The sequence below is a fragment of the Lipotes vexillifer genome, unplaced genomic scaffold, assembly GCF_000442215.2.
Source record: "Lipotes vexillifer unplaced genomic scaffold, Lipotes_vexillifer_v1.1 scaffold1285, whole genome shotgun sequence".
NCBI lineage: Eukaryota > Metazoa > Chordata > Mammalia > Artiodactyla > Lipotidae > Lipotes > Lipotes vexillifer.
The window spans coordinates 604,808-629,792 of record NW_006796211.1 but is presented as its reverse complement, the minus strand read 5'-3'; the positions used below and the strand labels follow the sequence as shown (position 1 = coordinate 629,792).

The 24,985-nt window shown below is 45.4% G+C and overlaps 1 protein-coding gene across 1 annotated transcript in view; it reads left to right on the top strand.

Annotated features, from left to right (window-relative positions):
• TTLL11 (tubulin tyrosine ligase like 11) overlaps positions 1-24,985 on the top strand; it is a 252,601-nt gene that overhangs the window by 31,234 nt on the left and 196,382 nt on the right. The window contains 1 exon segment of the mRNA XM_007468377.1: positions 19,810-19,906. Within this exon segment, the coding sequence (XP_007468439.1) occupies positions 19,810-19,906 (97 nt within the window).

The window sequence follows — 24,985 nt, the reverse complement described above, 5'->3', positions numbered from 1 at the left end:
ATGTCTGAAATTTTAAGTCGTGGTGCCCGTAAGATGAAATAAAAGAGGTTGTTGAAGAGAAGTGCAGCTTTTCCTAACACTGAGGGCTGGGAGAAATTTCCCCAGAGGGCTTTCATAAAGGAGCCCCCATGTGGTTAGCATCCCTCCAACAGCATCCTTTAATCAATACAGTATCAAGGTTTTTATGAGATAGCGCCCCCCCCCAGTGCACTCTGAAGGTATAACAACCAAGTGCCAGTAAGACTGGTTACTACATTTAATACAGTGGTCTTTCCCTGGGGCTGGGCTTCAGTTTCCTGGCAAGCTTTTCAGCATGCAGATTTCTAGGTCCCAGCCCACCTCTGTTAAATCAACAACTCTTTTGAGAAGGTTCTGGATAATCCTGATAGAGAACCACTTTAGAGTTTTTTTAGAGAAATAGTCAAAGAGGAAACCCAAAGTCCAATAAATATTTGAAAAAAAATTCAGTTTCACTGGTATAATCATGAAGATGCAAATTAACACAATGATGAGATACCATTTCCCATTGATTAGACTGGCAGACATATTTAGCAGTAGCTAGCAGAGTTGAAAATGTGTATACTCTGTGATCCAAACAATTCCACTTCTAGAGAAATTCTTGTTCATGTGCACAAAGAGATACAATGAGAATGTTTACTGCAGTGTTCTTTGTAATAAAGAAAAATTGGAAAGCACCTATATTCCATCAATGGTGGGATGCATAAAGCAATTTATGATGTGGGTTGAACTGTGTCTCCCCACTCCCCAAAAGATATGTCCAAGTCCAAACTGGTATCTGTGAATATGACTTATTTGGAAATAGAGTCTTTGAAAATCTAATTAAATTAAGTATCTTGAGATGAGATGATCTCGGATTTATGGGGCCTAAATTCAGTGATGAGCATCCTTATAAGAAACAGAAAAGGAAAAGACACAGAGACACACAGAGTGAAGCCCACGTGAAGACAGAGTCAGGGATTGGAATGACACATCTGCAAGCCAAGGAGCACCAAGCGTTGCCTGCATCCACCAGGAGAGGGAGAGAGGCATAGTACAGCTTCTCTCTCAGCACCCTCCGCAGGGACCAACACTGCCAGTGCCTTGTTTATGGACTTCTGGCCGCTAGGACTGCAAGAGTATAAATTTCTGTTGTTTTAAGCCATGGTGGCCCTAGGAAAATAATAAAATGGAGCTCTTCACCCAAACCACAGGGATACCTGCATGAGGGTATAGTTAGAGGTTCTCCCTCAACCAAGAGAACAGAACCACGGAGCTAATAATCTTCCACCATGCAGCTGAAGCAGTTTTGTCGTGATGTGAGGCTGAAAGAGCCCTTGGAGACCAACTCCCCCCACTTTAAAGATGAGGATGCCCGGAAAGAAGAAGGGACTTGCCCAAGACCCCAGAGTTCCTAAGGGGCAGAACTTGGATTTGAACCCAGGTCCGTCTGACTCCAAAGCTTGTGTTCTTTCCGCTTCAGTTGTATCCAGTCCTCTCACATGGCAGCAAGGGCTAGAGGAGCGAGCCCAGATGCTGGAATTGGAAGACTGCGCTAAGTCTTTGCTCTCCCAGGCCCTACCAGCATGGCAGGGAGAAGGTTAACTCCTCTGACCTTCGGATTCCTCTTCCCAACAGACAGCGAGACTAACCTTGCTCCCAGAGCAAGGCTACAAACTCTGGATTGTAAGGCTCAGATAGGATAATATATGTGAAAGCGTCTTTAATAACTGTAAATCATTATACTATTGACACAAGTAGTAGTTAGTATTGTTATCATCTATTCTAGCCTCAGACTAGGAAAGTGAAACTCAGACAGTGTGAAAGACAGAATCCTAAAATAACCCCTAAGGACGACTTCTAGAGTGTATATGATGTATATGATGAGATATCACTCCCATGATTATGCGACATGATGCTGCAAAAGGGAGATGTCCCTCAGTGGGCCTGACCCAATTAGGCGAGCTCTTTCAAGACAGTTTTCTCTGGCTGGCGGCAGAAGAAGTCAGACGGGTGCGATCCGGCTAGTCTGGAAGAAAGTGAACACCACATTCTGAGCTGCCTATGGGGGTCACTGTGGCAAAGGACTGTGGGCCGTCTTCAGCTGCTGAGTGTGGTTCCTGGCTGACAGCTAGAAGGAGAATGAGGACCTCAGTCCTCAGTGGCAAGGAGATGAATTCTTCCAGTCAGCGTGCAAGAAGGCCCTGAGCCAAGAGAAGAACCACAGCCCTGGCCACACCTTGATTTCAGCCTGTGATGACCTGAGCAGAGGACCCAGCTAAGCCACGGTGGACCTCTGACCTACAGAGCTCTGAGCTAATAAATGGCTATGGTCTGAAGTCACTAGGTTTGTGTTCATTTTTTTGTGCAGCAATAAAAAACTAGTAAGGGAGATGACAAGTTTTTCCCTGGGTCATAGATCCATTGAGTGCACATGTCTGTGTATCCCTCCAAGAAACTCTGAACTTCTCTAAGGCTGGAACTATATCTTACTCATCTCTGGAGTCGGACTGGCTGGGTTGGTCCCTGACCCTGCCACTTATGAGGTTGAAAATGGAGGCAAGTTATTTTACTTCTCTGTTGCACATTCTCCTCGTCTGTAAAATGGGTGTGATAACAGTACAAAGCTCCAGGGTTGTAAGGCGTGTTAAATGACTCTGTGAACTGTAGAACTGTGCCTGGACACAGAAAATCCTCAGCACATGTGGTGGTGGCGGTTTCGTTATATCCAAGCACTTAGCCCAGTAGCTAGCATGTAATAGGCACTAAATTAATGTTTGTTGAGTGGATGAATGAATGAATTCGAATAGAATCTTGGTCTCTTGATTCTTAATCCTACGATATTTCTACTAATCATTATTCGCAATAGGATACAGATTTTTTCCAAAGCTAATTTTACTGGCCCAATTTCTTCAGGGTGCACTGGGAAAGCACCAGATTTATAACACTGTGAAAATAGAGAGGTGCTTAAACTGATACCAGAGTGCTTAAAAACCTGCGCTCTGTGGAAGCTGACCGAAAGCTGTGAGTAGGCTGGCTTTGTCTTAATAAACCTTGTCGTTTGATCAGGGTGATGTATACTTAATGCAGTTGCCTAATTATCTGGTCATCGGGGAAATACCAGCTGTCATTGCCAACTGAGCTGGGCCATCAATCTGTTCTGAGTTCATTAAGTAAATTAAAAGGTGTGGCTTAAATACTTAAGTAGAGGAATAACAGCTCTCATCTCAATGAGTTAGTGAAAGCAGGACTTTTTGCCATAGCTCCTGGCTGTGTTGAGCTGTGAAAAGTGAGATTTGTAGCTTGACAATACAGCTCAACATAAGAGACAAAAGGAGATTCCAAAATTTGATAAAGGATCCTCATATATCCCCCCATCTCCCATCACATTTAGATTGTTATTGCTGATAATTCCTTTTAAAATTCTAAGCAGTAAGGTGGCCTCTAGCTGTGAACTAGCCCATCACTCTTGAACTGGCCCATGTTGAGGGCTTGCATGTCCTTTCCCACACCTATGGAGAGACAGACACGTTGATTATTATCAAGCCTTGGGCTGGAGAAATGAATGACCAAAGTCTGCACGCACCTGCTGTATGCTGAGCAGTTTCACATCAAGACTTGCTTTGAGGTTTATAGATTCTGGTTCCACTCAATTCCCCTTCTGTTGCAAGACCCCACAGCCGTGCTTTATTCCTCCTCACTGAACTACAATGCCATCCGTTCCTCCAGCATCTATTATGTGCCACTCCTTCCCAGGCACTGGGCTAGGCACCTGGAATTCAGAGATAATTAAGATGTTGTTCTTGCCCTGGAGAGACTTCTAAGCATGCTCCCTCATGCTCCCATGCCTTTGCACACGGGGCTCCTCCAGCCTAGACTACCTTCCTGGCTTCTGGGCTTGGCAAGTTCCAGCTCATCTTTCAAGTTTTTACCAGACCACAACTTTCTCCCCAGGAGGATAATTCACACCCTGCTTCATGCTCTCATAGCCCTTCGACCCTCATCTGCTGGAGCATTTGCCCCTTTGCACTGTGATTTATTTACAACTTCCAAGGACAGAGGCTATGCCTTGTTCTTCTCTGGATTCCCAGTGCCTGACATCGAGTTGATGCATAAGTTGCACTGATACTTGAATGAAAGACTAAGTTAATAAAAGAGGACAACTATTCTTATGTAAGGTGTGTAGGAGGGTAGAAGTGGGGATGGAGCCATAGAATAAATGTGCTTTTCTAATATCTCTTTTGCCAGTAGGGGGAGAGATGTGCTTATAAATATCCCATCATGCAAGCCTTTAGGATCAGTGGTCTGAAAGGCCAAAGAGAGGCTCAGGGTCTTTCTGTGTGACCTCTCAAATTTATAAGGAGCCATTTTACTTCAAGTAAGAGTGGGTATGGGACTTCCGTGGTGACACAGTGGTTAAGAATCCGCCTGCCAATGCAGAGGACACGGGTTCGATCCCTGGTGCAGGAAGATCCCACATGCCCGCGGAGCAACTAAGCCCATGCGCCACAACTTCTGAGCCTGCGCTCTAGAGCCCGCAAGCTATAACTACTGAAGCCTGCACGCTCTAGGGACCGCGTGCCGCAACTACTGAGCCTGCGTGCTGCAACTACTGAAGCCCGCACGCCTAGAGCCTGTGCTCTGCAAAAAGAGAAGCCACCGCAATGAGAAGCCCGCGCACCTCAACGAAGAGTGGCCCCCGCTCGCTGCAACTAGAGAAAACCCGCGCCTAGCAACAAAGACCCAACGCAGCCAACAAAAAAAAAGAAAGAAAGAAAAGAAAAAAAAAACCCTACGGTGAAACTCATTGGAACTTGTTAAAAAAAAAAGTGGGTATGACCTTGATTAACTTGAATCATGTGACCATATGGCAGGCTATTTTCTGTTTTTCCCTTGACTACTTTGTCATTCCCTCTTCCTTTTTTAGGGCATATGGTGGGGGGAGTGAGGAGTGGTGGTGATTATTTATTCACAGGTTCAAACCTACAGGCAACACAGTTCTGCCCTCTCTGAACACATTTCAGTGCAGTATCAGGGTTGGAGAATTTAGTTATTTGTTCCTGGTACCCACTGTCCAGGACTGCTAGGAAGAGTCCTCTTCCCTCTCTGCTCCTGGACCTTTGCTTTTCTTTCTCAGCAACCACTCCGAAAACGCACTCAGTCTTTCTTCAGTTCTCTCTTTTGTGACTCACGAATTTGCACCTCCTGCTTTGACTTCTCTCCATTCCCACTCCTGTATTTCTAATCCCTTGTAGGATAGTTCCAATTAGATGTACCATCATCCGTTCAAGCTCACTAATTCTAAAAGTTAGCTGTTTCTCTCCCAGGTGTACTCCCACTTTCATTCACTCTATTCCATCAGTGCCCTACTGGGCACTGAAACCAGGAGGTGAGGGTTAAGATAAGCAGGGGCACCCAGGTGGAAGGTGCTGTGAGTCAGAGTACTTTAGCAGAGGCATTTCAGCACTCTGGAGAGCTCCTAGCGGGGCCAACTCCCCGACTCTGGCCCCTCCCCTGCACCTTCCCTGCACACAGCAGCCTTCATATACACCTCCTTGTCACTGGAAACTTACGCTTGTTAAAGGCACCTTATTCATTTCTGCCAGGCTTAGTTCTCTGGGGACTGAAGACTTAACGGGGCTGGATTCTGTCCTTGCTCTATCACTTATTGGATGCACTCCCAGAGACTTGAGTTATCTAATTGCTCTGAGCCTCAGTTTCCTCTTCTGTAAAATGGAAAGGCAGTATGTCTACCTATTTGAGAGTGCTGTTGTGAGGGTGAATTGAGATAGCACCCATAAAGTATGCAGCACATAAGATAAATTCAGTAAATAGTAGTTACAATTTTTATTATTATAGAAATTATCGGTACAATTATATTAATTCTTCTTGGTAACGTGTGATGGTACGACTCAAGGCTCTCAGGGCAGTGGCATGTCTCTGGGAGTTTACAGCCTGGTTTTGTGGGTCAGGAGGAACAAATGAGTTTAGGGGGCAAGTAAGTCCTCTGGGAAACTTCTTTGTCCCTTGGGTACATTATTAAGACAGCAGTGGGTGCTTTAGGGTTAGCCCAAGTCATAGTTGGTTGTTGGAAAAAGAAGAGCAGGCCCTTGTAGATTTACAGAATAGGAAGTACCCTGTATGTGGCAAACGGGGAAACAGGCCCAAGAGATCCAATAATGCCCAAGGCAGCTCAGCAAGTTGGTGTCCACAGACAGGAGGACTGCATCTCCAGGCTGCTGGCTGCCCTTTGCTAGGTCTTTGCATATGCTGTTGTTTCCTCCCGTGGGAAGCCCTTTCCCTGTCTAGTCTGGCAACTTCTCTCTTTCTCACCAAGAGTCAGCTCTCTGAGCCTCAGTTGCCTGCTCTGTGAAATGGGGATACACTGCTATTTACCAGGTTGTGTGGAGATTTAAAGTGACAGTGTGAGGAAGGGGCTTAGCTCTGACACAGGCATATCGTAGATGCTGTGTAAGATGTGGCTGTAGGCATTACAATGATCTGTTCCTGGGTCGGACTCAGCCGCTGCACTACGAGCTCCCTGAAGGTAAGGACTGCATCCTTTGTCTTCTTGTTTTTACTCTCCAACTTTGTCTCCTACCACTAACCCTCTGCTCCCATAATGTGGCACCTCTCAGCATCCCCTGAGTGTGTCACCCGGCTCAAAGGCATGACTTGCTTGCATGTTGAATGAATTGATGTTTCAGCTAGACATGGTGCCTTTAGACCAGCTTTCTGGTGGGAGTTGCCATTGTGGAAAGTATTGAACTGGCCTGGGTAGCTGGTCAACTGGGGATGAGCAGCCCTAAGAGCTGTCAGGAGCGACTTTGGGAAAAGTTTGGTATCCCGGGTGGGAGGAAGTGCTGCTGGAATCAGCAGACCTGATTTGCTTTGTTTCCATTCCAGTTAATAAACACATTTGAAGTTTTGATGTGGAAGAGACTGGGTAGTCTGAGGCCTGGTGGTGAATTGATATCATTTACTCACAGTGAAGGAGTAGCGAGCAGGGCGATTACTATGGAGAATTTTGCAAAGCATAATGGAGTTAATTTATAATTGTTATTGGAGCTCTTTTCCATCGGCTGAATTATGATGGGACGGAGGAAGAGTCATTAGTGTGGTTATTTTGTTGTTTGTGTCACCCTTTTGAATTGGAAAGTGGAAAAAGAAAATCATGCTAAATTGGTATCTGATCTTTTCAGAGCTATTTGCTAAATAAACTGGAATTTTAATTAAAACTGCAAGCCAAGAAGTAAATCACTTTAGAAGTTTGTGAAGTTTTTCTTTTTCCTTTGCCTAATATAATTACCACTAATAAAGGTTCTTTACGGGTGGGAAATCAGACACCAGAATAAATAACTGGAGGAGGTTGCTATGGGGCAAGGAAATTATGAAAGGGTCAAGGTTGTCGTCTCCTTCTGCTAACATGGGCCTTTTTTCTGTGGTTAAGTTGTTTTTTTGCGGTCCGCGGGCCTCTCACTGTTGTGGACCCTCCCGTTGCGGAGCACAGGCTCCGGACGCGCAGGCTCAGCGGCCATGGCTCACGGGCCCAGCTGCTCCGCGGCATGTGGGATCTTCCCGGACCGGGGCACGAACCCGTGTCCCCTGCATCGGCAGGCGGACTCTCAACCACTGTGCCACCAGGGAAGCCCCATGGTAACCATTTTGATCTCATTAAAAGTATTGTGATCAGAAGCAGAAGCAAAGGTGGACGACAGCCCTCACTGCAGCTCCTCCAGCTTTAATTCATGTGAGTCAATTATAATGAATGGATTTAATAAAAAATACAACATGCTTTGGTGATTAACTCAGCGAACAACACATGGCACGCTTACCGGGAGTATCATATTTGCAGTAACAAAGAAGTGAACAGGAAAAGAAACTTCATAGATCACAAGAATTGCTGCTTTCCAGCAGAAGGTTGTTAATTACTTATCCCCTTGCTGTATTTATTGGCTCTATTAGAGGGTGAGTAATTATCGTCTTCCCCGGAAACACACTGGAGCCAGACGGCGCCTCTTTAAAGTAGAAGTCTCCCCAGAGTGCTAGTTATCCCTGCGGGATCCTCTCCAGAGTCTCCAACGACCAGGAGCGCGGAGAGGGTGAGACAGGAATGTCAGCCCACGCAGGCACAGGACATGGGTCTCCTTCAAAGTGCAGGGGCTGTCAGAGCAGTTCTCCCTCTTAGAAGTGCTGACGTGCTCTCACTTCCCCGTGCCTTCCCCCACCCCTACTTCCAGAGCATCCTTTTTCTCTTGGCTGGGTCATCCCCCCACCCCATCCCCTTTCTCCCAGCCTTGGCTCCCTCTCGGGTCTGGCTGCCCCCAGTCTCTCTCCACCTCCCCTCCATTCTCCCTCCTAGCAGGGTCTGCACAGCCCTGCTTGAGTACTTCCTGGGCTCTCTTCCACCTGCAGAATCAAGTTCAAGCTCCTCAGCCTGCCCTGTGAGCCCCTCACGATCAGTTGGGCCGTGTGGACCTCTCCAGCTCTGTCTCTCTACTGACCCTGGGCTGCGGGCACCCTGCGCTCTCCCAGACGCCCTGCCTGGCACGCACTTCTCTTTCTCTTCATCTCTGCCTGGCAGACAATAACTTCACACCCAGCTCAAATGGACCCTCCTTGGTTAAACTTCCCTCACCTGGAGCAGGGGCAGTTGCTCCTTCTGGGCTCTGACACAGCACTTTGTCACACAGAACGTGTTTATCTGTTACCCATCTGCCTCTACCCGCAGGCTGGCTCCCGCATTCCTGGAGCTATGTCTGATTCACTGTTGTTTTTCAAGAAGTGGACTTGTGCAGGGCCAGCCTCTGCTTTCTCTACCATTGGGGAAGACTGGGGACTCTTTCTTTCTGCCCTTCTCACCAAGGGACTTAAGTAGGTGATGAACAATCTAAGCAGCCCGCTCTCAATATTCTAAATTGGATTAATTTAGCTCCTACTATGTGCCAGGCTGTTCACAAGCATCCTTTCACTTACGGGGTTGTTTTTCATCTTTACCGTACCTCCTGTGAGGGAAGGTTTGCTAGTCCTCTCTCAGGTGATGAAACTAAGGCCCTTGGTAGTTACCAGGCCTGAGATTTGAATCCAGGTTCCTGAACTCGAGTCAAGGAGCTTTTGTGCATGTACAGGCTTTCGCTAGAGTTAGATGCACACGCAGGAAGACCTGCATGGCTCTAAATGCCCCGGGCTAACATATGCACGTTTAACCTTGGACTAGTCCTAGAGAACACCCTTGTCCACCAGCTCCTTTGGGTAATATCTTACCAGCCAATAGGTATGGGAAAGGGTGATGGGAAAGGATGGAAGAAAAGAAGGAAACTAGCTCTTTTTAAACACGTACTGTGTGCCAGGCATTGTGTGCCAGGCACAGTGCTAAACACAGTATTAATCCATCTAATAACCCAATCACATTGCCATGATTGTTCCCACTGAGGAAACAGGCTTGGAGTTGCCCCACGTTTGGGCTTTCCCTGCAGCCCCATCCAAAGGTGCTGCCATCAGGAAGCTGGCGGGTCCCTCACCAGCACGGGGAGGCCTTTTCTCATCAGCCACATTTTCCACTGGCAGGAGGGAGCCTGGAATCTCCCTGTGGCCCCTCAGTTGGGTCTCTTGTCAGAGTGATGCTGTTAGCTGGGATGTGAGCAGCAGAGAAGAGGACTAAGCCGGTCTCCCTCTCTCAGGCTCAAAAGGGACTCCCCTTCTTTTGATACGCTCATACTTGGCAAATAGAACTGTGTTCCATCTGGGCACACCCTTCAGGATTTGATGGGTTTCCACCAGAATTTTCACCATCGGCTTGCTTTCTCGGTTGAAGAAAAGAGTGCTACATTTTCAGTCCATCCTTGAAGGGCAATTGCTCAGTCCTTTCATTGTTTTAACTGGCCTTCTTTGGACTCTTCTGTGCTCCATTCTTCCTTGAAGTGTTAATCACAACTCATTTTTTAATAGATGTATGTGCTCAGTTGTTTTTCATAGATTAATCCATCTATCCATCCATCCAGCATAGTGGAGTTGAAAGAGCACAGTCTTTGGAAATAGACCAACATGGCTCCAGATTCTGGGTTTGCCACTTATTAGCAATGGGATTGTATTTTTTCATGTCAAAATGGAGGCATATATGTAAGATACCTGGCACATAATTAAGTGTTCAATAAACAGTAAGTATTATATTCATTGTAAGGTTATATGAGTCTTAAATTACTTCATTCTCCGAATGCTTCCTTTCTCTTGGACCCTGTTCTAAAACTGGAATGGTGTGTTCATTATCTATTGCTGTGTAACAAGGTTCCCCCCAATTCAGCATCTTACAGTAACACACCTCTATGTCACACAGTTTCTGAGGGTTAGGAATCTGAGAGTGGCTTAAAGGGGTTCTGGCTCAGAGCCTCTCATGAAGCTGTAATCAAGCTGTCAGCCAGAACCATAGTCTCTGAAGACTTGACTGAGGCTGAAGGATCCAATTCCAAGCTCACTCACATGGCTGTTGGCAGGAGGCTTTTTTTTGGCTGCGTTTTGGGTCTTCGTTGCTGCGCGCAGGCTTCCTCTAGTTGCGGTCAGTGGGGGCTACTCTTCGTTGTGGATTGCGGGCTTCTCACTGTGGTGGCTTCTCTTGTTGTGGAGCACGGGCTCCAGTAGTTGTGGCCAGTGGGCTCTAGAGCGCAGGCTTAGTAGTTGTGGCGCACGGGCTTAGTTGCTCCGAGGCATGTGGGATCTTCCCGGACCAGGGCTCAAACCATTGTCCCCTGCGCTGGCAGGCGGATTCTTAACCACTGTGCCACCAGGGAAGCTCTGGCAGGAGGCTTTGATTTCTTACCTCTCCCTGGGCTTCCTCAAAGCGAGTGATAATGAGAAAGAGAAGAATAGGAGAGAGAGACAGAGAGACAGAGATCAAGAGAGAGAGGAGGGCACAGTCTTTGTATAAAGATGTGCTTCGGAAGTGACATTCCCTTACTTCTGCTGTTGCTACTGGTCACATAGATCAAGCCTGTGACGGTGTGGGAGGACACTACACAGGGTATGAATTCCAGGAGGCAGGGATCAGTGGAGTCCATCTTAGAGGCTGCTTCCCACCAGTGGGTAGGTTGGGGAGAGGGTAGAAAGGAGAGTGAAATGTCTCTACCCTGAAGCATTCTGTTGGGTGGGGAGGCAGTCATGTAAACATAAACACCCTACAAGGCAGCGGCTGGACCACAGGCATCCACAAAGTGCAGAGAAATCTATTAACTCTGCTTAAGGGCATCGTGAAAGGTTTCCCAAGTACAGGTCTACCGTGGTGTTGGTGTTCTTATTCAAGAGCTGTCCTAATGATGCTTGATATTTGGTTGGCATCTTTTTTATTGAAGTTGCTCATTGGGGTGATTTCCTTGGACGTTAAAAATAATAACTATCCCATATAACAGCAACAGATTGTTTACAAAGTGCTTTCCCAGGCATTACCTCAGTCTACATAACAGCCCAGGGAGGTAGACAGGTTTTATTGTGGCCATTTTCCTCCATTGTAGATGAGCTGCTGAGGCTTAGAGGGGCAAGGTCAGAGTGTCAAGGTCTCTGGGAGGGGTGTGGTGGCTGAGGGGCTTGAGCCAGGGTCTTCTTAGTCCAAGCGTGTTGCTCTGGCTGCTACACCTTCCTTGTGTCCCCCTCCCCTGAGTGTTTGGGGCCCCTCATTTTAAAGCAGTCGTTTGGGTCACTTCCCCCCAAAGAAGCTTTACACATATGTTTGCCCATATCAAAGCTTATTTGCCACTTTTATGCCCAATCACTTGAAAGGTTTTCTGTTCATGAAGAAGCATTATGAAGAAAATCGTTCCCAAAGTATAGAAATGTGAGTTGTGCTTTCATCAGCATCCACTGTGAAATTGCATTTTACAAAAATCCCTCGGGAGGGTTTGAACTTTTGCTCTTTGAGCCATTAGAAGAGCGACCAGCATGTCGGTTCCTCAAAAGCACAAATACGCTCAAAGGACGTGTGCTCAAGTTCTCATTAGAACTTGGCTATTTTGCAAGGTTTTTCTCTTTTTTTTTTAGTCCTTCTGGGCCAGAGGGAAAAGGATTTTGGGTCCACACAGCTATATGCACTGGGGGAGGAACTTCCTTTGTGGCACAGATGGTGGCACGTGGGGTGCAGGGTAGGTTAGTTACTGTAGTCCATGAGTGACAAATGACCACCGTAGCGATCAGTTCAAGACCAGTTGTGTGCAGTGGTTAAGAGCCTGGACCTTGGGAACAGACAGACATGGATTTGCTCCTGACTCTGCCCCTACTAGCTCTGTGTCCTTGGGAGAGTTATTTAATCTCTCCAAACTTTGGTTTCTTCATCTGTAAGTAGGTTAATAGGAAACCCCTTCTCATGAGGTTGTTGTGAGGATTAAGTGAGGTAATATATATAAAGAGTTTAACATAGACATGGAGATAAGCATCGCATAAATGCTAACTTTAATGATGATGGTGATGAAAGTGTATTTGAGTAGCTGCTATTCACAGGTCCATTTATTCAAGTGTTCATTCATGAAACACGCTGTAGATGTTGCTAACAATGGTGTCTGTGAACAACTAGGGACTTCAGGGAGTCTTTGAATTCTCCTAAAATCACATGGAAAATTTTGGGCATATGTGTGTTTTCCTGGAGAGGATCTCAAAGTGATTCTTGACCTCACAAAGGTTAAAAATAAAGTCTCTGGCTTGGTGTTAGAGATACATAAGTTTAGGAAGGTGTCTTCATTTTCAAAGAGTCCACAGAGTGGGAAAGCAGACAGACTGACAGACGAGCTGCCGCTGAATGACCTGTGAAGGGTGTGAGTGATGGAGGCCCCAGAGAAGGGAGAGCTGGTGAGACAGCTTCATGGATGGTCCAGCTGAGTCAGAAGATCCCAGGCGAAAGGAATGGCATGCAGAAACCCAGGCCACAAAACAGAAAAGTGCTGTACGCTTGATGTCAAAAGTAGTCTGGCGGTAACAGTGCAAGTGCCCGAGGTGTCCATGGCCCAAGTTGAAGCAAACGGGGTGGCAGAGGGGAGTTTGGGAAGCGTCGTTGAGACCAGGCTTGGAGCTTTGATGTGGGATGAGTTGTAAGCGAAAGAGTAACATGGTCAGAGCTTTTAAAAAAAACATCCCTCTGGGTGTCGAGTAGACAGGAAAGGGGACTTTGGGGGTGCGGGGAGGGGGAAGGTTGAGCAGGAGGCTCGTGTGGTCCTCATCCCAGTGAGAAAGGGGGCCCCGAATTAAGGCACTGGGGATTAAGGAAGGAGAGGAAACTTAAAAATAAATGAGGAGATAAACCAGAGGACTTGCTGACCAGCGGGATACTGGGGAGGAAGAGGGCATCAGAAGGGTTCTCAGGATTATGCTTCTCATTTTCCTTGGGCCTAAAGCCCACTGGATGCCTGGTTAGACATCACTGGGGACCTGAGACAGTGTGTCCAATGGTTGTGGTCCTGGAAATTTGCAGTGTTATGAGGGACATAAGGGTTACACATGAAATACTTAACAATGCAGGCAAATTATAAGCATGGTACGACGTGCTGAAGGGATCAGCAAGGTGATCACTGAGGACTGCAGTGGCTCCGAAGCTCTCCATGTTATCACGTCTAAGTTCCCATCTTGCTTGACCTCCCAGCCATACTCACACTGTTCCCCTTGCCTGTTAGGGCTCGTGCTCTCTGGTCCCTCTTACTCAGTCTGCCCAGTGAGTCATCCTCTTTCCCCAGGACCGACCTACTGTTCCACCGGGCACTGGGGTACAGGCCCGCGTGGGCGGCCTCTGCCTCAGTCTTCAGCCCCGTCCCACACTCCTTTCCTCTCGTCTGCTGTGCTCCAGCTGCCTTGACCTTCCTGCAGGGTTTCCAGTGGGACCCGCTAAGTCCTGCGTCTGGGCTTTCACACGCTTGTTCTCTCTGCCTGGAACACTCTTCCTCCTCACCTTGTACCTGATCTTCTTTCCAACCTCGGCTCTAATAGCCCTTTCCCAGGAATGAAGTGACCATTTAATTTGTTGCCCGAACTGGGATACATTTGAAAGTGAAAAGAGGCGCTATTAATGTTGACACCGGCACAACAGGCATCGGCTGGAGCTGCCCAGGGCTGGTGGACACGTGGTCTCCTGACTTCCCGGATGTGCTTGGTCCCCTGGGCTCTCCTTGCTCTCCGGGCCTCATCTCACAGCCCTCACCGGGCTTTGTAGTGATACACTGGTGTGACTTGGACTCAATCCTTTCTGCCCATGGACTGGGCGCTCCATGAAGACAGACCTGTTCCTGGGTGTCTTTGGCACCTGAGGCACATTGTGCCACTAAGCAGGTTCCTCACACTCAATGAGTAAAACACTTAATGATGAACTCAGCTTTGTATTGTTCTGTGGCGCATACAAAGCACTTTCATTTCCATTATCTTGTTTGGTCCCTGTCACTACCCGGTGGTTTCCTCATCTCAGTGTACCAAGGACACAGAGGTCCTGGTTACTTAAGCTCTCATAGATAGTAAGTGAACAGAGACAAGTCTAGAACTCTCAGGTCTTCTGACCCCAAATCCAGTGCTTTTTCCAAAAGGGTTTGAAGAAGAGAAAAGGAAAGATGATTCCCAGACTTAGAACCCAGGTAACTGGGAGGATGGTGCTGAACTTGAGAAAAATGGGGACTGGGGAGTCTTAGAAACACTTGTCAATTTTCAGTTGCCCCGTGAAAATCCACGCAGCATTCCAGGCTCCAGAGAGCTCAGAATAGAGCCGTGAATGGCCCCTTAGCCTGGGGGGTGGGGTGTAAGCAGAGAGTTTTGTTGTCGCTGTTGTTTTACTGTAAAATATACATAGCATAAAATTTACCATCTTAGCCATCTTTAAGTGTACAGTTCAGTGGCGTTAAATACACGTTGCTGTGCAACCATCACCACCATCCATCTCCAGAACATTTTCATCTTCTCAAACTGAAACCCTGTACACGTTAAACAATAACTCCCCATCTTCCCTCCCCGCAGCCGCTGGAAACCACCATTCTACTTTCTGTCTCTGTGAATTTGACTACTCATAGAAATGGAATCATACAACATTTGTCCTTTTGTGTTTGGCTTACTGGACTTAGCATAATGTCTTCAGGGTTCATCTGTGTTGTAGCGGGTGTTAAAACTTCATTCCTTCTTAAGGCTGAGTGATAGTACAGTGTGTGTATACTCCACGTTTTGTTTAGCTATTGATGGATAATCAGTGGACACTGGGGCTGTTTCTACTTTTTGGCTGTTGTGAACAATGCTACTGTGGACATTTGTGTAACAACATCTGTTTGAATTCCTGATTTCAGTTGTTTGGGGTATATACCCAGAAGAGGAGTCACTGGGTCATGTGATAATTTTTGTTTTCTACAGTGGTTTTTAACATTACCAATGCGCAAGGGTTCCAATTTCTCTACATCCTCATCAGCACTTGTTATTTCCTTTTTATTATTATTTTTATAATACTCTTCCTAATGGGTGTGAAGTGATTTTGATTTGCATTTTCCTAATAATTAGTGATGTTGAGCATCTTTTCATGTGGTTATTAGCCATCTGTATATCTTCTTTGCAGAAATGTTTATTTAAGTCCTTTGCCCATTTTTTAACTGGGTTGTTTTCATTGAGTTGTAGTTTTTAAAATATATTCAGAATATTAATCCCTTATCAGGTTTATGATTTTCAAATGTTTTCTCCCATTCCATGGGTTGCCTTTTTATTCTGTTGACAGTGCCCTTTGATGCAAAAATTTTAATTCTGATGAAGTTCAATTTATTTATTTATTTTTTGTTGTCTGTGCTTTTGTTGTCATATCCAAGAAATCATTGCCAAGTCCAATGTCATGAAAATTATCCCCTGTATTTTCTTCTAAGAGTTTCATAGTTTTAGCTTTTATGATTAGGTCTTTGACCCACTTTGAGTTAATTTTTGTATATGGTGTAAGGTAGGGGTCCAACTTCAACTTTTTGTATGTGGATGTCCAACTTTCCCAACACCAATTGTTGAAAAGGCTGTCTTCCCTCCATTGAATAGTCTTGTTATCCTTGTTGAAAAATCATTTGACCATATATGTGAGAGTTTATTTCTGGGTTCTCTATCTTATTCCATTGGTCTATATGTCTGTCTTTACGTCAGTACCATACTGTTTTTTAAAATTTATTTTTATCATTTTTGATTTAGAGATGATTTAGAGATGCTTTAAGTTCACAGCAAAACAGAGCAGAAGGAACAGAGATTTTTTTCCCTTATAATCACTACCCTCACATATGCACTATCAAAAAAACGGTACACTAAAATGGTACATTTGTTAAAATCAATGAACCTACATTGCGGATTCTTATCACCCGAAGTTCATAGTTCATTAGTGTTCACTTTTGGTGGTGTACATTCTATGGGTTTAGACAAATGTATAATGACATGTATTCACCATTATGGTATCATATAGAGTAGTTTCACTCCCCTAAAAATTGCCTGTGCTTTACCTATTTATTCCTCCCTCTCTCCTAACTCCTGGCAACCACTGATCCTTGTACTGTCTCTGTAGTTTTGCCTTTTCCAGAATGTCATATAATTGGAATCATACAGTATGTAGCCTTTTCAGATGGGCTTCTTTCACTTAATAATATGCATTTAAGATTTCTCCATGTCTTTTCGTGGCTTGATCATTTCTTTTTAGTGCTGAATAAAATTGCATTGTCTGGCTGTTCCACAGTTTATTTATTCATTCACTTACTGAAGGACATCTTGGTTGCCTCCAAGTCTTGGCAGTTATGGATAAAGCTGCAGTAAACATTTGCGTGGAGGATTTTTTGTGGACATACGTTTTTAACTAATTTGAGTCAACACCAAGGAGCACAATTGCTGGATCATATGGTAAGAGTATGTTTAGTTTTGTAAGAAACTGCCAAACTGTCTTCCAAAGTTGTTGTACCATTTTGCATTCCCACCAGCAATGGACGAGAGTTCCTGTTGCTCCACATCCTCTTCAGCGCTTGGTGTTGTTAGTGTTTTGGATTTTGGCCATTCTAAGGTGTGTAGTGGTATCTAATTGTTATCTTATGCAGTGTTTTGATTACTGTAGCTTTGTTATAAGTTTTGGCATCAGGAAGTGTGACATTTCCAAGATTGTTTTGGCTATTCGGGATCCCTTGATATTCCATATGAATTTTAGGATGGATTTTTCTATTTCTGCAAAAAAAAAAAAAATGGTCACTGGAATTTTGGTAGGGATTGCGTTGACTCTATATATCACTTTGAGTAGTGTTGACATCTTAATAATATGAAGTCCAATCCTTGAACATGAGATATCTTTCCATTTATGTGTGTCTTTCATTTCTTTCGGCATCATTTTGTAATTTTCAGTGTACAAGTCTTTGCCTCCTTGGTTAATTCCTAAGTATTTTATTCTTTTTGATGCTATTGTAAATTGAATTGTTTTCTTAATTTCCTTTTTGAACTGTTCATGGTCAATATATAGAAAAATAACTGATTTTTTTGTATTGATTTTGTATCCAGCAGTTTTGCTGAATTCATTTATTATTTATAACAGTTTGTGTGGTTGTGTGTGTGTGTGTGTGTGTGTGTGTGTGTGTGTGTGATCTTTAGGATTTTCTACATATAAGATCATGTCATCTGCAAACATAATTTTACTTCTTCCTTTCCAATTTGGATGCTTCTAACTTCTTTTTCTTGCCTATTGCTCTGGCTAGAACTTCCAATACTGTGTTGCACAGAAGTGGCAAAAGTGAGTAGCCCTGTCTCATTCCTGATATTAGAGGGAAAGCTTTCAGTTTTTCACCATTGAGCATGATGTTAGCTGTTTAAGCAGTTTTTAAAAAGATCTTAAAAAGATGTGGGATTATGAAGTCCTGGGACCTACTTAAAATTGTGTTTCTCTGTGTTCTCGGTACCTAGCACAGTGCCTGGCACAAAGAAATTACTGAATAAATTGATTTAGAAAAAGATAGTTTCTCAAAACTGAATGAGCTAAGGGCTCTGAATGAAAGGTTGATTTAGGAATCGTGAAAGTGCCAAGAACTGAAAGGCGATCATAAGGGTGATAAGGAGTCCTCAGTAATCCACTGACATGGAGCACATGTTGCTCCTGCAGTGTGGGCAGCAAAGCCACTTGGATCTTAGTAAACTTTGCTTGGATAGTCTGCTTTTTAGAGGAACCTCCCTGGTTAAGTTATTTTTCCCTCCTCTATATTAGCACTTAATAGCTGGAAGAAAATAACATATGTCGTATCTCTTTGTATTTATGACTACTGAATTAATAACTTCAGTCCACTGGATGCAAAGAAAATGAGTGAAGTGCTATAAATTATAGATGGAAGTTGTTAATGCTAATAGAGTGTGTACTATATGTCTCACTTTGGCACAGTTTTGAGATAATGTGAATGATTTAAAGGCCTTGAGTCTGTTTGCCTTCATTTTAATTTGGAATCGTTGGAAAGCATTGAGTCACCACCATTTCATTGGTAATGCTGTGTTCTCTCACTGGAACTTAGCCCTCTCAACTTGGAGCAGATAAAAATTCTGATTAACTATAGTCTTAGGATGGGAAAATTGGATGATTTTGTTTAATGTGTTGAAATTTCTCTTCATTTGGACTTTTAACAAGCAGGTTCTAAATGTGAAATAACGTGTCCTCACTGTTTTCCCTTAAGGAGGGTCATCTGAGTTACACATTTTAAAAATACATTGTGTAAGTGCAGAACTTGTTGAGAGGCAGCAAGATGTAGTAGAAAGAGCGGGCCCTTTGGTCTCAGCAAGGGATTTTCTGGTTGCAAGTAATTGAAACCCTATAGTTTGTGCAAAGGAGATGCATTCTATGGGTATGAGGCTGCCTTACAGGATCCAAGGACAGAAGGGACAGCCGGGCTCAGAAGGGTCTGGGCCGAGGACCTAGAAGCCCTGGGAACTGAGGCCACTCAGTCTGTGTTGCCAGGGCCACATGGCCTCATCTCTGCTTTTCTCTCTGCACCTGCTCCTTTCTCCTCTCTCAGCAGACTGGCTGCCTTTGCTTCTCTGTCAGGCTGTGCACACGGCCAAGCACAGCTGCCGGGCTCTGGCTTTTGATCACTTCCAGTGCAAGGGCCGGCAGAGGCTGCCGGGCATCTCTGATTTCCGTATTCCTGGAAGAGAGAACCTGGTTATCTCATCGTGAGTCAGAGGACCATTCCTGGTTTGTTCATTCATTCATTCAAAAAGTCTTTGTTGAATGCCAGGAACCTTTTTAGGCACTGGGGAATATATCCTGCCCTTGTGGACCGTGTGTGTGTGTGTGTGTGTGTGTGTGTGTGTGTGTAAGAGACAGAGGAAGAGAGAGAGAGAAAGAGATAGAGATTGTGAAAGCTTGTTCTGGGGGGACTGGTTTGAATGTTGCGGTCTTCAGATAAAGAGCAGTATGGTTTGGAATTCAGCCCTGCATTCAGTTCTTGACTTTTCCCATTTCCAGCTCTGTGCAGCCTTGGGCATGTTACATTACCCCTCTCAGCCCCAATTTTCTCATCAGTGAAATGGGCATCATGCTTTCTAGGATGGTTATGAGAATTCTAACAAAAGGGTGCCTGTAAGGTCACTAGTACAGTGCCCGCCACACAGAATCAGAGCTCTGCCTCTCAGTGGTTGTGACCCTGAGACAGTTACTTAGCCCGTCTTAATCTGTTTCTTCCCCTGTAACATGGGAAAGAAGGTCAGCAACTTCACATGCTTATTATGAGCATTAAATCATGTGATGCGTGCCAGGCCGCTGGGAGTTTGTACAGAAGAGACCCTTGGTGCCGGAGCTGCGCTTCTTGTTCCCGTCATTCATCACATTTCCCCTCTTTCTTCTAGTTCCCATTTGGCCGACGCTTGCCTTGTGACATCTACTGGCATGGAGTTTCATTTCACGACAGTGACATATTCTCCGGTCTAGTGAACAAGTTTCCAGGTATCCACTGTTATTGTTGGCATTTAAAAACGTTTCCAGGGCTGAGCCTCAGGGTACGCTCTTCGACAAAAACATAACAGTGTTTTGACGTCAGACTGGAGGGCTCTTAATTGGGAATGACTGCCTACACGCTGCCTCAGTGCCGTGACCTTGGGAGGCAAGGTGATCAGGACTTAACTCACCAAGGGTTTTAAGACTGGAGGTTCCAAAACGTAAAAAGACAGGGTCTTCTGGTCTAATTCCACCGGTGGAAGAACATGACTCACCTTTTGGATTTCAGATATAATATGGGAGTGTCATGAGGGGACTATATTCTCAAAAGGCAAAAAAAAAAAAAAAAAAAAATAGACCATTTGCACTCACCATAGTTTCTGGAACATTTCAATGACTCAGTGAATGTGGACTCTGAATACGTCTACGTGTGCGGCTTGCCCAGGTAGACCGTGAGGTCCTGGGAGGGGCCGTGCCTCCTACACTTCTGGATGTTCCCACGGCTCCTACAGTCCTTCCAGACACACCAAGGCCCTCCGTAACTGCTGTCTCACCTACTGATGGCGAATCGGAGGCAGCCCTAGTTTTATGCCCATTGGAGGGAAAGGAGAAAGCAGGACCTTAAAGCAATAAAATGAACCGTTTCCCCTACAGAGTTAAGTCTAACATTAATAAAAGCTGCATGTTGCACTACAATAATAAACAAACAAACAAATAAATAAAATAAAATAGACCATTTCAATTTCTATTTAATTTGCAGGAGACGGAAAACAGAAGTTCTAAAATTCTGGGACAGTGTCACAGAAATGGGGTTCGCAGCTTCCATTTTCTTTAAGTATCCTATTTGCAGGTACCGTTTTAAAATCGAAATACACCAGTCTCCATACTGGGAACAGGAGCTGCGGACAGCCTCTGCCTTTAATCTGAAGGCATTGTCTAGTGTGACTATTGTCTAGTGAGACTGCAAGGGGGCCTCGGTGCCACATAGGTGTCACAGCCAACACTCTGAGACGCCCCTTCACTCCACTCCCAGCCTCCGCCCTATCATATACCTTTCCGTTTTACTTTTAATCTCTACCACCCTCTTCTGCCATGATTACTATTCATTATTTTGAATGGCTAAGTGAAGAGGCTGGTTAAGTTAACTGGGCATGTGTAGGGAGAAGGGGACATTTGGTTAATCTGGGTATGATCCCAGCCAAAGGGGTCCCACTTATTTTCAGGAGTTTTAACATAACGGGCATAAACCATATAGGATACAATAATATATAATTTTTAAAAAGCACACCACCCTGAATCCCATCCCTCATTTAACAAAACCACAAGGTGAATATTTCTAGAATTTCTCCCAAACCTTAACCATGTTTATGTATCACTTTTACGTAGTTGCAGCCAGAGTGTAGTTGTTTTCTCTAGTTGTTTCATTTATGCTTATTTTTAAGAGGAGGATCAACTTATTCTTTTTCTTTGGCATTCCATGCCACGTCTTTAAGAAAATACCTCTCAGAAAACCCAATATCCATACATTATACATTGGCAAGTTATGCCATGTCCACTAGCGGGTTTTTCAACTAAGCAAACAGACCACCATGGGCCACTTGGCTCAGCTTTACTTACAAGGATACAGGACAGGAAACACAGCTTGCCAGTCAGTCAGTGTCAGACATTTCTTCTCAGTGGCGTCATGGCAAGGGTTCCAGAGCTAGTCTTTGGCTCCGTAAGTGAAAGCTCAGGTGCAAAGAGACAAGATCCACATTGGTAGATGTGGGTCTACCTTGACTTAGAAACCCTGTAGGAGCCAATAGCTCACATAGCTCCTCCACAGCACAGCTTCCAGGGTCCCCACCAGGGTCATGCTAAGTAACAAGATTCACTACACTCAGGAAAGCCCGGAGCTGTGGCTCCCTACCAGGTATTTATGCAAGATGCCAATAAGAGATCATTTTAACCATATGCTTTGTTGTCTAGTCACACAGCTAACTTTCTCCCCTTATTGGTTTCCTGGGGAACAGAGCTAGAAAATTAACCCAAGGTCAGATTGGTTCTTAGAGGAGGAAGTGTTTTGTCAGAGAATAAGGAGGACTCTTGCAGCCAGGGTCCTTGCACAGTTTAATGGGATAGCTATTATTTTCTCTGTCTTGCTGCTCATAAAAGATGACGTTTGATGCCACTAAAAGAACTTATTGAGATATTGGGAGAACATAATTTGGAAGAGAACAACTCTTTGAATATGGACAGAGTTCCCAAGACATGAATTATCAAATGAGGCTTCACTGACATGTTCCCCATTTGCTCACGCCTCATCTGATGGCTGAGAGTAGGAAGGAAGGAGTCACTATAGCTCTACATTTGGGACACAAATAGAAACACAGAAAAAAATACACTCAAAGGACTAGTTTCATTAAAGGTGATATAAGAATATTCATTCTAAAGAAACACATTTGCCCCATCTCATGTTCCATGTGCCAGTGATAGGTACATACAATTTTCCACTTTACTAACAGCAATTAATTAGCTCCAATGACAAAGCAGGCCTGTAGGGCAGTGGGCCAGGGCCGCCACACTCTGCCCTGTGAAAGACAACAATCCTTAGCGATGGGGTGATTCCAGAATGGTCTGTCCTTTGGCTCCAGTTGGTGTCCATGCTTATCTTCTGTCTGTGATATATCCCATTATTCTGAAGATGCATTTTGTATGCATTGTGTATTACTTAGAGCAAGTTCTAGTGGACGTGCCAGGCAAGGATAAACACTTCACATGCTGAATAAACTGAAAACTTTTGGATACACATATGGAAGTAATTTATTTTGTTAGTGTCAGCACGTTAGATTTTAGCCACTTTTCTATGGGCAATTTCCTTCAAGATATGTTATTATATCTTAACTGATGAATTAAGACTTTCACTAAAAATAATCTGATTTAGATATGTCTTTGCCTTAAGAAAGCCTAGAACCGTCAGTTCTCAGCTTTGCAAGCAACAGTTTTTTTGCTGAGTTTCCGGGCCTGAGATGTATGGCAACACGTGGCGGGTGGTGCCTGAGAGCCCACCCTGAGGAGGGGACTTTGTCAGGGGAGGAGGGGGCTCCAGGGAGGGATCTCTGGGGACAGCCATCTGCCAAGCACTGGTCTGGGCTAGGGATACAAAAACAAGGAGAAAAGCACGTAAAGAGAGAAGTCAAATACAAAATAAGCGCCGTGCCAGGGGAAGCTTGGGATGCTGTGAGAATTTGGAACAAGGGCACGTGACCTAACCCAGATTTGCCTGGGGGGGCAGGCAGGGCAAGAGATCCTGGAAAAGAGGATTGAATGTGAACTAAGCCTCCAGGGATGGATGGGCCTGTCCCCCATGCAAATCAAGGGAGCAGATGGGGTGCAAAGACATGGAATGCTTTGCACGTTGCTCGTTCAGCAAAGGGCACGTGGCCCATGCTAGTTAGAAAGGGTCAAGTTTGATAGGGCAGTGGAGAGGTGAAAGGCAGGGCCCAAAGTTCACCGGGAGCCACTGAGAAATTTCTAAGCTAGAGAGTGACGTGGCCCAGCCTGCAGTTTGGAAAGATCTGCCAGAGGGGATGCATTGGAGGCAGGGGTACAGGTGGGGGGTTTGGGGTGGAAAGGCTGAGAGAGGAAACAGCTAAGAGGCCACTGCAGTATCCAGGATCTGAAAGTATCAACGTATGCTTGTTGTTTGGTGGTTTTAATGTGTTTTTGCCAAGAATTATTGTTATAAATGATACTTGGATTGAATAGCACTCCCAACATAGCTCAGATTGTGTGTTTGATTTGTTTTGTTTTGCCTTAAATTGGGCTAAGTAGGCCTGTTTGGGCAAGCCTGAGGATCAGACTCCTGTGTAACACCAATGGGCCGAGACCACCCGAGGCCCTGGGACTCCAGTGAGGCAGACAGAAGAACCCAGGCCCAGAAGCAGTGGCAGGAGGCAAGCTCTTGGGTGAGAAGCTCCAGCCTGAGTTAGGGGTTTTTCCCAACCGATAGGGGAACGGCCACAATAGGGACATCTAGGAACAGACCTTCTTGAGAAGTGCAGGTAGACAGTCAGCCTCAAAAGAACCTGTTAGTATAGTAGGAGCCCAGCCAGTGGGCTCAAGTCACACGAGGACTCCAGCCCTTGCAGGGGAGGCTTAGGGGGAACAGAGGAGAAACATCAGAGACTGCAGGGCAAAGGCGTTGCTGAGGCAGCCACTCAGGCACCAGGAGCTAAGGAGCGGTGACCGAACTTTGGGGACAGGCAACAGAGCCTCAGAGAAGTAATTAAAATCCTCCTTATCTAACTGGACTACAAAGAAAGGGTCCAAGCTCCCCAAAGGGGAGCTGATGGTTGGACCTAGAGCTTCTACCTCAGGTCAGAATGGGTCCCAGAGCCTCGGGCAGGGTTCACAGGGAGGGGTCACGTGCTGCAGCTGCTTGGAGAAGGTAGGCAGAGTCTGGAGCCAGCATGGTCTGACAGTGACCTCCCTCTTTACAGATTTACTCTGGAAGCATATGCTCTGGAGCAGCTACTCTTGTCCGCATCTTACTGAGAGATGACAGAGCCCACATCTGTCTCTGAGCCCCTGCCAGAGGCAGGGATGCTTGCAGCTACCACATGGGGGCTCGTGAGGGCTCAGAGATGCTTTCCCCTGCAGCTTAAAGATGGCAGAGGAACAAAGGTGTCAGTAAAAGTGGATTGAGGGAGGTTGACACTGCTGCCTTCCAGAGACAGGCATTGAGGCAGGGTTCGTCTACAGGCCGTCTACAGCCTGTGGGAAAAGTAGCCAGTGGCTTGAAGGGATGCTTCTTAAGTTGGCTGGTTTTGGTAGAGAACTATCTGGAGACAGATGCAGATGTAAACTCAGAAACAGATCTGTTAGCCGGCATGGGGGCTGGTGACCCGCATGACAAAAGGAGCCATTGCAGATTTAAAATGAACACTTCCTCCATTTGCTGGACATCGGTTTTCACAAAGCTTCTCTGGAGCATTGGAACCACACTCCCGTACTCACAGCACTCCTACGTGTGTTATGTGAGTCCTTCTGACCTGCTGAGGGATTTCTGAAAGCACACCTTCTCCTGTCACATTGCCATTAAAACTC